General features: G+C 33.4%; 1 protein-coding gene across 1 annotated transcript; it reads left to right on the top strand.

Annotated features, from left to right (window-relative positions):
• Positions 1-3,661: 3,661 nt before the first annotated feature.
• Positions 3,662-16,314, top strand: LOC123662681. The gene is made up of 2 exons (XM_045597484.1): positions 3,662-5,629; positions 15,844-16,314. The coding sequence occupies exons 1-2, from the start codon at positions 3,662-3,664 to the stop codon at positions 16,312-16,314; spliced, it is 2,439 nt and encodes an 812-aa protein (XP_045453440.1).
• Positions 16,315-16,823: the final 509 nt, after the last annotated feature.

The following is a 16,823-nucleotide window of genomic DNA, read 5'->3' as shown; positions in this document are numbered from 1 at the left end:
GTCCAGAATATATGGAAAAAAAGTGACGATGATGTGATAGGCTTTGATTCATTTTGATCAACAAAAAAACAAACAAAGCCTACTGCGTTTTTATACATTAAATTGCGCTTAGTATTTGAATATTACATTAGATTAGGCATTAGTTTATTTTATTTGACTCTTTTTTTTTCATGATTATAAAATTTAACGAATTATTCACCAGTACGTCTATAATCCGCTATTATATTAGTGTTTTTAGAGCGTCCGCATTCTTCAAACACTAAATGAGCAACATTGTTACATGCACAATGCGCTCGCGTTTTATAGCCTTTCACTCCTTTTTTATTTCAGAAAATTTTGTGCCATATAATTAAACACAAACATAAACTCTGCGTTTGCACTTTGTTGAAGCTGATTTACAGTTAGAGGACCACGCGCGCTCAATAAACGCTAATATATCTTACTTTATTTACAAAGATAGTGTACATTTTTGTTAAAGTGAATTAACGGCTATAAAATTCTTTAAAATTCTGACAGAGTTTGCCACTTGCGTCAAAAAACCTACTTACAAAATTTTATATCAAAACAAATATTAAGTGGGTACATGACAGTTTTATACATGTTTGTCGTGTCTTGCCATTTAAAAAACATAAATTTTCAGGTAGATGGCCTCATTAACCTACACTCCTATAAAACTGTCATTAAATATACGAATCAGTAAAAAAATTCAGTAACGACTTCACTAGGTAAAAATTAAGTATTTAAAATTGTATTCAAAGAAAATGTTAATTTTTAAAGTTCTTCTACTACATTTGACCAAAAGAACAATATAGGCTTTTTAAAGTAACAAAAGGGTTAAATTGCTATCACACCGAAACAGGCAACTATTTCAGATCTGAGGCTCCCTTAGCTTTTCAGCCTCGCCGTACGAATCAAGCCGAGCTGCAAACAAGCTTTTAACGCCGCACTCAATCTTGTCAGTGGCAAAACGGCAAAGCTTAATTTATTAGAAGTTATTACTAGTAGGTATAAGTAGTGGCAGTAGTAGTTTTTAACACAAAATTTTAAGATGAAATTTTTGTCGACGTACTCAGAATTCAAAAAAAGTAAATCTAATATGCCATCAAATCCAAAAGTTAAGTCTAGCTTTTATTTATTCATATCCTAAGCTAACCTCAAATGAATGTATTTAAATTTTATTCAAGAAGACGTATGTAAATAATTTATTTATATTATAAACAAATATTTCTAAGAAAATAAATCAAATTTGTCTAGACGAATATTTCGCTTCAAATGCTTTTCACAGACGAACAATTATGTATGAACCCTCAAAAATGCAGCCGTATTTACATCAAAATATTATTTCGTATCAAATTTGTTTAGCATGAATAACATTTACTTTGAGTAATATTTAAAAAATTGTTATTGAGAAAATACTCATATAGAATTATTTTAGGAATTTTTTTTGTATTGGTGCCATTTATTTCTGTTCTCACGTTGTTGTTTTATTTTTAATATAGAAAAAAAAAAAACTATTATTTCATTTCAATAAAGAATAAAATTAGTAATAATTTATATCACTTGTTTTGTTCCAAGCAAAGTTGTATAAATTTATGTATGTAATTAACAAATGAGTATTGTTCGTGGACGAAGCACTTCAGTTTAGAAACTTAAGTGTTCCACACGAAAAAAAAAAGAGAAAAAAACACTATTATAATAAACTCTGTTACAAAACCAGTACTCTGTTACAAAAACAGTACCCGCATAGTTAAAGTTCGAGGAGGATGTATCGCTTTTTCTGTTAGCTTAATAATTAAAGAAATTTGGTGTAAAGTTTGAGTTTACTAGTTAATCCTACGTTAATAGTTAATCTAACTACTCAGTCAGTGATTGTGCAAGTTTAATCAAAGTATAGTGTTAAATTTTTAGTCGTATTCCAATAATATTGCGGTATATTCGTTGGTCGCATTCAAAAATTCAAAGTGACTTCGTGACCGTGTATACGTCGTGTGACGGTGACCTTTGCGTTGTGTAAGTTGCTTGATCGAGTATATGACTGTTTAATTCGCCGATAGCCGTTAGCGTTTCGTTGGTGTATTGGATATAGTAACACGTCTAACGCAACGATCGTGTTGTTGCAAGTTCAAACCCCAGCGTATTTGAATTATTGTCTTTAAATTTTTCTTTATATATCTTATTATTAAATTTTATTGACCTACAATGGAGTTTGCTTGTTGCGTGAAATCTACTTGTGAATATAACGATCCTCTTAAATGTACATTGTGTGAACGTAACTTTCACATTGCATGTGCGCTGCCATCAAAATCACCGAATTGGGATCCTGACGATAACACGAGGCTGTCGTGGCAATGCCCTTCTTGTGTTGGCAGTTCTCCACGTAACAATGACGATGATACACCTTGCCGCTATGTAACTAAACGCCCTAAACAAAAGTTAGAAAAGAGTATCGCGAATGTTACAAACAAAGTTGCAATAACTGAACCAAACTTAAGTATTGCACAGGTCACGATAGAACAAATTCGTGCCATAATAAAATCAGAACTTGAAGTAGCTTTTTCGTCATTCCAAAAAAACTTTAATGAGTTAAGGGCGGAAATATCTACACTGCGCGGTTCTATGCAGTTTCTTAGTGATAAATATGATCATATCACCAAAAGGATAGAATCTGTTGAAGCGAAAATTAAACCTTTACAAGCTGTTAAGTCTGACTGCTTGGACCTACAAAGTGTCGTCACTTCGCTTCAGGTAGAAATAAATAAAAAGGAACAATGGGCACGTCGTTCAAATATCGAGATTGTTGGAGTCCCGGAAACAAAGAATGAAAACTTACTGAATGTTATTAGCAACATTTCGAAGGTCGTAGATATTAACACTTATGCCGAAGCGGATATTGATTTTGTCACCAGAGTTAGTCCTAAGAATAACGATTCGAAAAAACCTAGACCGATCTTTATTCGCTTTTTGTGTCGTTATAAAAAAGATGACTTTTTGGCGAGGTTGAGAGAAAAAAAGAAAATAATATGCAGTGACATAGGTTTTGTGGGAAACAGCAATCGCATATACTTTAATGACCACCTAACTAGTTCCAATAAAATGCTTCTTCGCAAAACAAAGGAGCTAGCTCGAGATAAAAACTATAGATATGTATGGATTAAGAACTGTTCGATAATGGCACGTAAAAATGACACGAGTTCTGTACTGCACATTCAAACCGAAAAGGATTTAAAAAAGATGTAATAGGTATTGATAATGTATACATTTATGTTATTTTATATTACTGTATTTTTTGTTGTTCGATAAGTATTATTGATATATATTTTAATTTTTTATTGATTTATTTTGAGAGAGAGAGGAAGAATTTATTTAATTTTATTATTTATTTAACTTTGTCTGTTGATTGTTCCTACACAGGGCTGGATTTGCATAAAAGATATTTTTTAGTCTTTTTACTCGATTTTCATATTTATTCACTTAATAATTGGGTAGTACTATTTTACTTTAGGACCAATGGGATGTATTTTACTACTAAATTTTATAATATATTACTATTTTTAATGAATAATTTACTGGTCAATATTTTAATAAAGAAAAATTGTAGTTTTGATGCATATACATTATTTTTTATTTTATTTTTATTTCTTTATAGTTATTAATTGTTCTAATGGATTCCAAAGTTTTTGTATATTACCAAAATGTTCGTGGACTTCGTTCAAAAACCAGTTACTTTTTTTCCCGTGTGCTTAATGTCGAATACGATGTTATTTGCCTGACTGAAACATGGTTGATGCCCAGTTTATTTGATTCCGAGCTCTTTGACTCCAGATATTCAGTGTACCGTTGTGATCGCGATTATGAATCTCGAAATGAAAAACTGGGAGGTGGTGTACTGATTGCTGTGCGAAAGGGATTGACTGTTAAGGATGTTGTTGTCCAACCGTCTACTAAAACTTGTTCATCGGATGTAATTTCCATTTGTATTGGCGTTAAATCTAACAATAAGCCTATATATTGCTGCTACTTCCCCCAGTGCTTGTTACAACGCGATGACCAATTTAAGTTTTACGAACAGGTGTCTGAATCAATCATTTTGCACCCTAAAGATCTTTATCTTTTGGTCGGTGATTTTAATATTTCAACCGCTAATTGGTCTGTTGATCATACAGGCGCTACTAAACTATCTCACTTGCAACAAGGTTCACATGTTCAGGTAAACTCGCTATCGACTTTTTTGCACATAAATAATCTTAACCAATTTAACATAGTTCCTAATTCTAATAATCGATATCTGGATTTGGTAATAAGTAATGCTAACAGTGTTTTAGTGAAACAGTGTGAGTTTCCACTAGTTAAAGAAGATTCACATCACCCGGCTCTGGATATTGATTTTACTTATTTAAGGTCTAACCATCTTACGGGTGTTCCGAGGGTTGTTAAGCTTTTTAACAAAGCTGACTACAGTGTTATTAATAAAAAGTTGTCTGAGGTTAATTGGCTGGAATGTTTGAATTGCTTGGATATGGAAAGTGCTGTTGAAGTTTTTTATAATATTATCAATAAAGTTATTGATACGTTTGTTCCTACTAAGGTTGTACTTGAGCATAGAAAATATCCTATCTGGTATTCTTCTTCTCTCGTCAAGGTTATAAAGGAAAAGTTAAAGTTTCATAAAAAATGGAAAATTTACGGTAACTATAGGGACTATTGTACGTTTAGGATGCTGCGTAAGAGACAAAAAACGGTTGAAAACGATTGCTATAAGAAATACATAGATCATGCTGAGAATACCATTGCTAAAAATTCTAAATATTTTTGGACATTTGTAAAATCTAAACGCCAAAATACTGAATTGCCTGATATGTTTTATCTGGATAATTATTTTACAAGTGATGGACAAGAGATTACTAATCTCTGTAACAGCTATTTTTATTCATCCTTTGAGTCAAATTCCGGTATTTCTTCGTCTAATAGTAACGACTACGATATTCATACTTGCAACAACAGTTTAAACCTGTTTTCTGTTGATATTTCTTTGTCAATGGTGGACAAATATTTAAAATCTTTAAGTCTAAATAAAGGCAGTGGCCCTGATGGGATACCTGCTATATTTTTGAAGAGCTGTTCTGACAGCTTGAGGTTTCCCATATATTGTCTTTTTTCTAAATCTTTGCGAACATCTGTAATGCCTTCTCAATGGAAAAGATCTTATGTCATACCAATCCTTAAAAGCGGTGATAAACATAACATAAAAAATTACCGACCTATTTCAAAGTTAAGCTGCATTCCGAAGATGTTTGAAAAGATTATATACGACATTATACTACCTATAATAAGACCTACGATCATTACCCAGCAGCATGGATTTATTAATAGAAAATCAACGGAGACAAATCTTTTGGAATACGTTGATTTTATTTCATGTGCAATGGACAAAGGTTTTCAGGTTGACGCCGTGTACACAGATTTTTCTAAGGCTTTCGATAAAATATCTCATTCGATTCTTCTTGATAAATTGAAATACATCGGTGTGCACGGTGACCTTCTGCGTTGGATTGAGTCGTACCTTGCTAACCGTAGTCAAGCAGTGACTATAAAAGGATTTACTTCATCTTTTATTCCAGTGCCATCCGGGGTACCTCAAGGATCCCATCTTGGGCCTTTATTATTCAACATATATATAAATGACATTACTTCAGCTTTTAAGTGCTCCAATTTCTTATTATACGCGGATGACAATAAAATTTTCAAAATTATTAAAGATAACAATGACTGTATAGACCTTCAGAATGAACTAGTTCGGTTTAGTAATTATTGTTCAGTGAACTCTTTGTTTATAAATTTGAAAAAATGCAATGTAATAACTTTTAGTAGGAAGCGTTTTTGTATAAATTATTGCTATAAACTGAATGGCGAAGTGATATCGAGGGTTGATGTGGTAAGAGATCTTGGAGTTATTATTGACTCCAAATTACTCTTTGATGAGCACGTCGATTATATAGCTAGCAAAGCCTATCGTATGTTGGGATTTGTGCTCAGGATATCCAAGGAGTTCAAGCATGCTTCCACCCACACACTTTTGTATAATGCATTTGTTAGACCTATTCTAGAGTATGCTTCTACTGTTTGGAGTCCTCAGTACGGGTGTCATATTTATAAAATCGACCGTATACACGACAGGTACCTAAAGACTATAACAGCAATCTCTTCGGAAAATTTGAATGTTATGATAAAACCTATGTCGGCCGTTGACCGGCGTGTTCAGCGGGATCAAGTTCTGTTGTATAATATTGTGAACCAAGTAATTGACTCGTCATATTTGGTTTCAAAATTAAATTTTAAGTGTCCACGTTTAAATTCTAGACATAAAATTACATTTGACATCCCAGCTACAAGAACAAAATTTTATAAAAACGCGTTTATTAACAGAAGTTGTGCCCAGTACAATAATTTGTTTATAAATATTGACATTTTTCATCTCTCTCTCAATCAATTTAAATTGCATGTGATAAATGCGTTGATTTAATGTATCTTTGATGGATGTTATGATATTCGTGATGTTCTTCTTAATTTGATTTTATTTTTTGATTTTAATTTAATTATGATTTTAATTGTAGCTTTGATCCTTGATTATTTGATTTGTGATTTTTTAAACTGTATTTTTTTTTTTAAATTTTAATTTAATTTTAATTTAATTTATTTGTTTCATAATGCCCGTAATGATTTTTGAATTTCTTTATTGATTACTTTTTTTTCTCTCAATGATTGTTAATCAATTTATAGTAATGTTTTTAGTATTATTATTAAGTTTTTTGATATTGAACTATTGTTGTGAAGCATCTCTTCTGAACTTTGTCATATGTTCTTTTTTAATATCGGAAACTATTTTTGGTTAAGTGATACTATTGTGTTGTGTATTCCTGTATATTTTTATGTAATACCGTTTGTTTCCAAAATAAAGTAAAATAAAAATAAAAAAATTAGTACTAATGGAATACTAGTTTCTTAAAATTACTATCAAGATTAAAGTTACGCGATTTAAGTCACATTCAATTGATTCTTAGTTACGGGCTTATTAAAACTAAAAGGTGTTGTTACTCTTATGCTAAATGTGTTACTCTTAGCCACGCAAGTCAAACAGGTAAGGAACCATCCCAAGATTACATCACACGTACGAGAGAGACAGACAATGGTATAGTGTTCCAATAAATAAAGTACTAAATAATTCATGATTTTTGCGATACTTTATAAATAGTATAAATAAATATGTATAACATACACTCCGTCGTGTGCGTCGTTTACGGGGCCGTCTATTCCTAATGTTATGATTTAAATTTGCAATTTTGTATTGATATTACTCTTATTGTAATATATATATATATACCGGAACAGTACAAAGATGTCGACACCATCTTCCGAATGGTTAATATTAACTTACGATTAGTCAGTCGCCATATTTATTATCTGTTTTGTAGAGTAGTTAATTTTAATATTTAAATATAAATACTAAAACTTTTATACATCAATATTAGCTTTTACCCGCGGCTTCGCGCGCATTGTTTTTTTTTTTAAATAAAAAGTATCCTATGCGTGTACAAAATTACATTTATATTTATAATATAAGTAGGGATATACAATATATAAAAAAATAATAAAAGAAATCGAATTTAAACGGGTAATATATAATTATTATATATATAAAATAAAATTAATGCGAAATCACACAAAATACGGCTGATATAAATATAACTATGACAAGAAGGTAGGAAGACCCAAAAATCATGGGACCCATGTGACGTAATTTATGGCTGGCAACAAAGCCTCTAGAGGCAGTACATTGCCTCATTGATTCTTCGCTTGAGACATAAATCACTGTTGCTTAGTGGAATTGTGTACCCACTTTGCTACGTATTGTTACCCTTGTGAACACATTCGTTCATTAAAGTTTCGTGTAAATGACTCACTTTTACGTTAATATATTTTCGAAACAACATGCTTAAAAACTATTATATATTTAAGAATCAAATTTTACCCTTTTATTTCATTGTTAAATTAATTTGATAATAAGCCTTGTTAAGAAAGTCGATACACTGTAGTTAGTATTTTTTTTTTGAAACAAGTCTAAGTAGGCACAGTCAGAGAGAGAGAGAGATAAAGGAACTTATGATATTGAAAAAAAAAAAACACTAAATTTGGCGTCTATCAAGTTATAATCAAGTATAAGAACATCAGAATCCAAACGAGTACATTTATGTATAACCAATAGCACTATGGCAACAAATGAATCATGAATTAAACAAAACTTTAACAGAACGAAGTCTAGCTGAATAGCACAAAGTTTAACTTCTACTTGCTCGAGATGATCAAATGGATAGAGCGCATGAATAGACAGTAAACGACTGCGGGTTTTGATTCGGGTTGGCGTACTAACTTTCAAGAACCAATTTAAATTTTAGATTTTGTTTCTTGGTAGATGGCAACGAAAAAAGTTTTAAAAAGGCCATATTAACTAATACACCTCATAATTGTATATACAGTACGCGGTCAATTGTCTTCTACTTCTTCTTTCAGTGGTAAGTGATTTTCAATTTGCCAATTGCCAAAAGAGATCAGTTAAGTAAACCAATGACTTGCCAAGTTACCTTATCTGTGTTATTTATAGTTTAGAAATAAAAAAGCGATTCAAGCAATACACTATTTCCAGTTTAATAACAAAGCAAGCATTTATCAAGCATTACTATAAATTTCATGGTGTATCTCCTTTATATCTGGACGCACATCACGTTCATCGCCTTATTGAATCTAGTCGGGAACATGTGAACTGAAACGTAGGGATTACATTGTGTTACTATAAATTCAATGGTAAATCGCGAACATGTTTTTCGTAGTGATAATATTTATTATTACTTCTGCCATTTTGAGGCATAGTATGATGTCTTATTGTCTTTATTTTTGACGATAAAAAGGTTTTATGATACAATAGGGAATTTAGTTGTCACACTGATCTAATAATATCTCATAAATAAAATTCTCGTATCACAATGTTAGTTATCATACTCCTCCGAAACGGCTGGACCGATTTTTATGAAATTTTGTGCGCATGTCGGATAGATCTGAGAATCGGCCAACATCTTTTTTTCATATCTTTAAGATATAAGAGGGAAATCAAGGGGGTTAATAGCATATATTGCAGAACAACGTTTGCGAGGTCAGCTAGTGTAAGTATAAAATAACAAAACAAAAACACTATCAAATTAATAAAAATATGTCATAGTGTGACATATTTTCATTTAGTACAACTTACAGAATGCAAACCTCATATTAAACCAAAATGTGCTACTACACTAATCCAATACTACCCTGAACTGACCTTTGTAACAGCTACAAGATTGAAGAAGAGTGACCTTCAACCTGCTTACTAAACGAAAAGTTATTAACATATACATTATGTAATCTTTTAGCTCAATCATACTAAAATTAATGTGTTTAGATAAAATCTACAGAAATGCTCTGTCAATGTATTAGTATTATTAGTTATAAAGCGCTTTGTGTAATAGACTAGACGAGTCACGCCAATTTTCCCGAGTAAAGTTCAAATTTTTGTACGAAATAAACTTATTTTAACTTAAATGACACAGCATTTTAATAAAAAATAACTGTCAACGAACAACTTAAAATAAAAATAAAAGTTGAAAACTTTTACCCAGAATAATAATAACTTTTTCGAAGTTCCCTTCTTTGACTACTCCCAAAATCGTATTTCCATAATCAGTATCTGCATAATCGAATCGGGTATACATTTCGAAAATATGTACAACCAACTTCTATCACAAGCTTTGGTAAGAAATTATTTTATTAATTTCTTTTCCAATAATGCCAAGCCTTTAAGTATTTATAATATGTTAAGAAAATTATAAATAATAGAAAGATTCTAAAATAGAACCTAACACGAATTACCTACAAGAATATTCTTACTATCAAATACATGTTTAAATTTGTATATTAAGATTCCCTTTCTCCACGTAAGAATAGGATTGAAGATTAATTCACCACGCCACTCCACTTAGGGTTAGTGGATAATTTTTTATTTGTATTACATAATTTTCAACTGAAATTAGTCACTGATAAAATCTTTAGCTCACTTATTCTAGAATGACAATGAAACATTTCAATTCTGAGGGTAGACATATATTTCTAATACTAGCAGCTGGTATTGGCGTGGTACTAATTCTATCTCTTTCATTCGTATAGTCCCGTCACGCTCGCCCGGAATGATACAGACTTAATGTACTTGTGTGATATATAAAAAAAAAGTAAAGCACGTTTAAAATATTTTTTGTACCAATCAGTTGAAAGTTAATTACAAACTTATTGCAAATTAGTTAGCTAATATGATTTTTGATAATATATTTAATGAAACAATTAAGTGGTTTTTAAAACTTGAAGTTCTAGATATACGATAAGTAAATTAAATCATTCAACAATGATAACGTAACGGACAGACTAAGTTTATTTAATTTTATATTCCTTTATAAATATATATATAATCCATTCCTAGTAATATGTCAAAACAACAGAGATTTATTTATATATGTGGTTATTTTTATATTAATATCGGAATAAACAGTTCATATAACGTTAGTAATAGTAATATTCACGTACCTATCTAATATACTATATCATCATTTTGGTAAGAACTATTTTTATATCATAATTTTTTCACTTGTAATCTTATGTCTCACTTCTGGAAAAATATCTCTTGTAACTTCTATCGTCATTCATTGTTTTTTGTAGAATGATGATTTGAGGGGGCTTTTGAGGCCCATTTTAATAAAGTTGTTTTTTTTAAGAAATATTAGCATTTCTATGCTCAACGGTGCTAGACCAGATTGAAATTCTTTGGGGCAAGAAGCACTAATGCGGAGGTGGGGGGAGAACCTGGCGGAGCAGCCGTATGGCACACGCGTAACGGCTGCCTTGCACCCGGTCCTTGAGCGGTGGATGGGCCGTAAGCGCAAGTCCCTCACCTTCCATCTGACGCAAGTTCTCACCGGGTACGGCTGCTTTGATGAATACTTGTATCGGACAGCCCAAAGGGAGCCGACGACTGGATTTCACGATTGTGGCGCGGCGGTGGACTTGGCCCAGCACACTCTTGAGGTGTGCCCGAGATGGGCGGCGCTGCGTCGCGAACTGACGACAGACCTCGGAGGGGGCTTGTCACTGCCGAGCGTCATCACCGCGATGCTCGGCGACAACGAGTTCTGGAAGGCGATGGTCTCCTTCTGCGAGACAGTAATGTCCCAGAAGGAGAATGACGAGCGGATGAAAGAGGAGGCCACCGACGAGGCCTCCGTTCGCAGGCGACGAACGGGGGTGCGTAGGAGGCGCTACTTAATGCGCCTCCAGTAACGCCCCCGTGCCCATATCGGGCCGGGATGGGAACCCGGTCCTGCTAGACATGGCGTCGTCGGGATTGTTCAGAGGTGAGCCGGGCTAAGATCTAGACTAGGTAAAACCGAATTAGAAAAACCGAATTATGGGGTTTTTGGATGTGGAGGGTGGAGGGTGTAGGGGAATCTATACAAGGTAACACTGTCACACCTCAAAATCCCATGGTTATGGAGATATCCATGGTTAAAGTTTTGAGGTTAGACGAAGAGTTTAAAGCTATTATAATACCTTTGAGCTCGTACTGTTTGCATTGTGTGACAAATCGACACTTTTAAACAAAATAACGCGTCAGACGTAATATTCTAATTAAATTAGTAACATTGCGTGCTAGGCGTGAATATAGGCTTAGAAATTCGAAAAATACCCAAAACCGAATCGGAGCACCCCACTGTCCACGTGGTCTTGGTCTGTCCTACCCCTAGAGTGTTTTTTTTGTGCCGCGGAGGCGCGGAGGGAGGGCAGCCCTCGCCCGCCGTGCGAAAGCGCGCGAACGAATGCGTAGAGGAGCGGCTGAGGCTGGTCGCCTTCGGCGCTCTTCTTCTCCGCTGCGGAACGGAGCATGAGTGAGCGTGCTTTCGCACGCAAGGGCGGAAGGGCTGCACTTCCCGTAGCGCCGGAGCCAAGCGTTCCTCTAACTTTCGAAATTCTTCTTCTAATCTCAAAACTTTAACCATGGATATCTCCATAACCATGGGGTTCTGAGGTGTGACAGTGGTACCAGGGGTAGCGTTCCCCACCCTCTCCCCCCCTTCCCCCCACGGTCCCGAAATTCGGTTTTACCTAATCTAAAGCTTTACCGTGAGCCGGACAGTCCCCAAGGAGGAGAAGTCTGGCCTTTTCGCTAAGGACAGCCTGTCGCTGGAGGGATCCTGTTGCCTGCAGATCCGGGACCCTCCAATTAAAGCGGCTGAAGGCTCCCGCAGGGGTTTGGTTAGTAGATTGAAATTCTTGTATTTTGTCTTAACTTTTTTCAATATCTACGATTTTATTTTTGTGTTACCCACACATTAGGAATATTCAAAAATGTTCAAAAATGTTTAACTCTTTTAATTTAGATTTTAATAATTAATCTATTTTAAAAGAAATAATTCTGCTAGAAGTTTATACTAAAATAATGCCGAAAACTAAAAAAAAAAATTAGAAGACTCAATAATAAATAATATTAAATACTCGACATTTTATTCACTACAAAATATTATTGCTTGATTTGAGATAAAATGTTTTAAAATTATTAAAACATTATTTAAATATCAAAAGCCAAACAATAAATGATTGCGTTTTCATTTACAAAACAATATAAACGCCGCTGATCAAAACGTATCAAGACCCGTTGAATAGCAACACTCATCTAAGATTTCATCTCTGTCGTCTGTAGAAAAGCTGTATTATTAAGTTCGGTAGGTTTTCATATGATCTCAATCAACGCAGACGTACTAGACCTCACTCTCGGTTTTACACGCGAACTAAATAATTTGTGACTATCTAGTTTTATTGTTAATAGTAGTTTAATTCTAATACAATTATCTAACGACTAATATTAAATCCAACAATAATTGTACGATAACAAGCTGTAAAATTCCCACACTGGCTAAACTTCTCATCTCCAGAAAAGTAAAATGGTTAAAGCAACAATACTCTACTGCAAGTTGGCAACCGTTATACTAAGAGAACCGTCATTTCTTCAGCTACATTTGTTCATTTTAAATTGTTTTAACAGCATAAGATACAAATAATCCTCATTTAAATATAAGTAGAATATTTTTTAAGTCTGTAAAGTCTAAAATTGCATTTGTTTAATTTTTTATTTTCGTTGTCTACGTATCATTTGAAAACAACATTGGTAAGTGATAAATTAAAAAAGTTTAACATCAAGCTACTTTTAATGAAAATTAAACAGTAGTCAAATAGTAACGTGGCTAAAACCTTACACGTAGTAAGAAAATATATTCCTGTAAACAAAGGAACAGTGTCACAAATTTGTTTTATGTAAATTTGGGATTAAAAATTCTCTGGTTTTCTCGCTGCATTTTACATCGGACCAATTTCTATTCAAGTCTTGAAAAGTTATTAATAAGGTCGTCCCAGCTAACGATCTGTTAGTAATTGAAAGGATTACCTTGCGGTACCTTTGATGTCACGAAGAACACTTCAGTGTCAGAGTGAGACAGATAGCCAATAAGTCTCTGTGACTGAAAGAAATGGAACAATGTAATCAAAGGCTGAGATAACGTCAGTGTGAGTACCTTAGTTTATGACAAAGAAAAAAGGATGTTGTGTAATGTGTAAAATTTTAAGCTTTCACAAGCCCGTCATGGTTTCACTGACGACACTGTAGTTGTACGAGTCGAGGTCTCTACATGACTAAAAGATATGGACATTTTATATATTGTTGAAGCACGCATTATTTTAAGTACCTGGGTAACCGAGCTCCGCTCGGTATTTTTAGTAAATCGTGAAGGATTAGTAGTAGAAGAGAGAGTTAAAATGATTCGCTGCCGATTTGAATGAAGTCTTTTTTAACCGACTTCAATAAAGGAGGAGCTTACTCAATTCGGCCGGAGGAAACGCAATGTATATATTTTAATGTATGTTCAATTTTATGTATGTATAATTTTTTTTTTTTTGGAAAGGAGATATCCCTGGTGTGGTACCATGATAAGAAAACCAGGATCTGATGATGAGATCCCAGAGAAATCAAGGGAAACGAAAATCCGCATAACTTTTTACTGGGTGTACCGATTTTGATGATTTTTGACTTAATCGAAAGCCGATGTTTAACATGTATTTCATCCAGATCTGATTACAACTTTTGGAGTAATCTTTGATAATGCGTATTTCTTGATTATTTTTTCGTGTACCTACATTGTATTACTTGTCGATGTAATTGAAGTCGATTTTTTTCTTTTGCCTGCAAACACAATTATTAATAATGAATTAACGCAAAATAAAAATAAAAAATAACGATAAATTAAAAATTGATACAAAATAAACAATTATAAGATTGAGAGTAATTGCTTCTCAAAAACTGATAGGCGCTACAACAAATCGTGTTTTTTTTTTTTTTAAAACAATTTTTAAAAACGAATTACATATTTATAAAATATTAATAATATTTTTTTACCGATAATAATAAAAAATATAAAAAAAAATATAAAAAATCAAAAATAAAAAATAATTAAAAAATTATAATAATCATAAAATATGAATAATATTTTTAAATTTTACCGATATAATAATAAAAAATAAGAACTGCCTATTTAAATAAAAAATAACGAGTGCAATTAGAAAAAAAAAGAAAAAATATTTGATCAGGGACATGGTGATTTGAACCATGATCTTCTCGGTTGATCCCGACCGGCCGATTTCCCACCGAGCTATTGCAACTAAATTGACAAATGCGAAATTTACCTTCCTATTCTAACGATATTTTTTTCACTCCCTAAAAACAGGGATAAAATGACATTTTCTGAAAATGAACCCTAGCTAGATAGATTTATCTCCCCCGAAACCCCCTATATACTAAATTTTATGAAAATCGTTGGAGCCGTTTCCGAGATTCAGATTATATATATATAAGCAAGAATTGCTCGTTTAATAGTATAAGATTAGATACATAACGTCAACATTATTATCTGTTTGTCTATATTTTTCTTTACTACCTACCTACAAATGATTCTTATCAATATCTCTTTGTAACGCAAAGGATCAATAAATCTATGTTCAAAAATCAAATCTTTAATTTCCACAACTTCAATATCAAACATATATCTTTAAATCAATTACTATTCATAAATTAAATAAAATTTTACTACAGCTATATTGTAGTAAGAAAATTATATTATTGTTTAGGTATACTTATAGATTGTTGTTTTGCAAACATTTTCTGTTTCCCTTGTCGAAAGCCGAAACAACGAAATTTTTTTTTAAAGAAACTTACGCAGGAAAACGTAAGTATTCGTAACGTATTGGAAATTCAATAAAATTTCGTAACCTCTTGAGAATAGAATATTATCGTTTTTCTTTGCAAATATGGTCAATTTATTGTAATTGCTTACAAAAAAAAGGGTTTTTTAAAAAACCTTTTATTTAATAAAAATATTATTTTGTAAATATATTCAATAAAAAATAGTAGGTACTAACGCTTATGATTATTTATATGGTACATTTAAAATATTAACCAACCGCCAATTAATCTTTGTGCAAATTTGAATTGTAGATTTGTGCTAATTCAGGTTTTAAATGTAAGTTTATTTATTTATGTTTTATTTCGTTTTAATTATTTTAATACAAAAATAGTAACGCTAATTACGTTTGCATCACTCAGAAGGTTGAAAAAAAACGAATAATTATTAATTATATATTAATTATATATTAATACAAAAAAATTCCTACCAGAACCGCACCAGCACCGAGCCAGCACCATCACCAGCACCGTGCCAGAACTGCGCAAGAACCGCACCAGCACCACACCAGCACCCCACCAGCACCGCGCCAGCTCCGCGCAAGCACCGCGCAAGCACCGCGCCAGCACCGCGCCAGCACCGCGCCAGCACCGCACTGGCACCACGCCGGCACCGCACCGGCACCGCGCCAGAACCGCGCCAGAACCGCGCCAGACCGCGCCAGCACCGCACCGGCACCGCGCCGGCAGTGCACCGGCACCGCGCCAGAACTGCGCCAGAACCGCGCCAGAACCGCGCCAGAACCGCACCAGAATCGCACCGGCACCGCGCCGGCACCGCACCGTCACCGCGCCAGAACCGCGCCAGAACCGCACCAGCACCGAAAAACTCGAGCGTCGAAAGAACTAAAATTTTAGAAATTCCGAAACATTTTAATTCAATGGTTAAAGAAAAGATTGGCTAAAATATAATAACATAAACTATAATTAAATTGTAAGGAACTTATATATAACTAGCTGTGCCCGCGACTTCGTCCACGTGGTATTGAAAAAATCTTGTTCAACTCGCAGGGTTACAAAATAAAAATATTTCTAAAATAAGTAAGTCGCCTAAGTTACTCATTATTACCGTATTTAATTTAATTACACTTTCGCACACTAATACAAAGTTTTAAACAGCATAACAAATGATATATAAAAATAGAATTTGCATCAGTTGCAACAGGCGGCATTATCGCTAATACAGCGATCTCTTCCAGGCAACCTTTGGGCAGAGGACTAAATTAGAAGTGTGGGACGGGGTGCAAAAATGTTATGTAACATATATATGAACATATTATACTCACATACATACATATTACAAACAGACACTCCAATTTTATTTATTTGTATAGATATAATGATTGTCTAAAATACTGAACTGTACTGAAGTCTTATCCTTGGTACAATAAATAATTAATATCTTAATTCATGG

Source organism: Melitaea cinxia, chromosome 19 (assembly GCF_905220565.1).
Source record: "Melitaea cinxia chromosome 19, ilMelCinx1.1, whole genome shotgun sequence".
Lineage (NCBI taxonomy): Eukaryota > Metazoa > Arthropoda > Insecta > Lepidoptera > Nymphalidae > Melitaea > Melitaea cinxia.
Note: the sequence above shows the minus strand (reverse complement) of the source record. Positions and strands in the feature narration are given on the sequence as shown.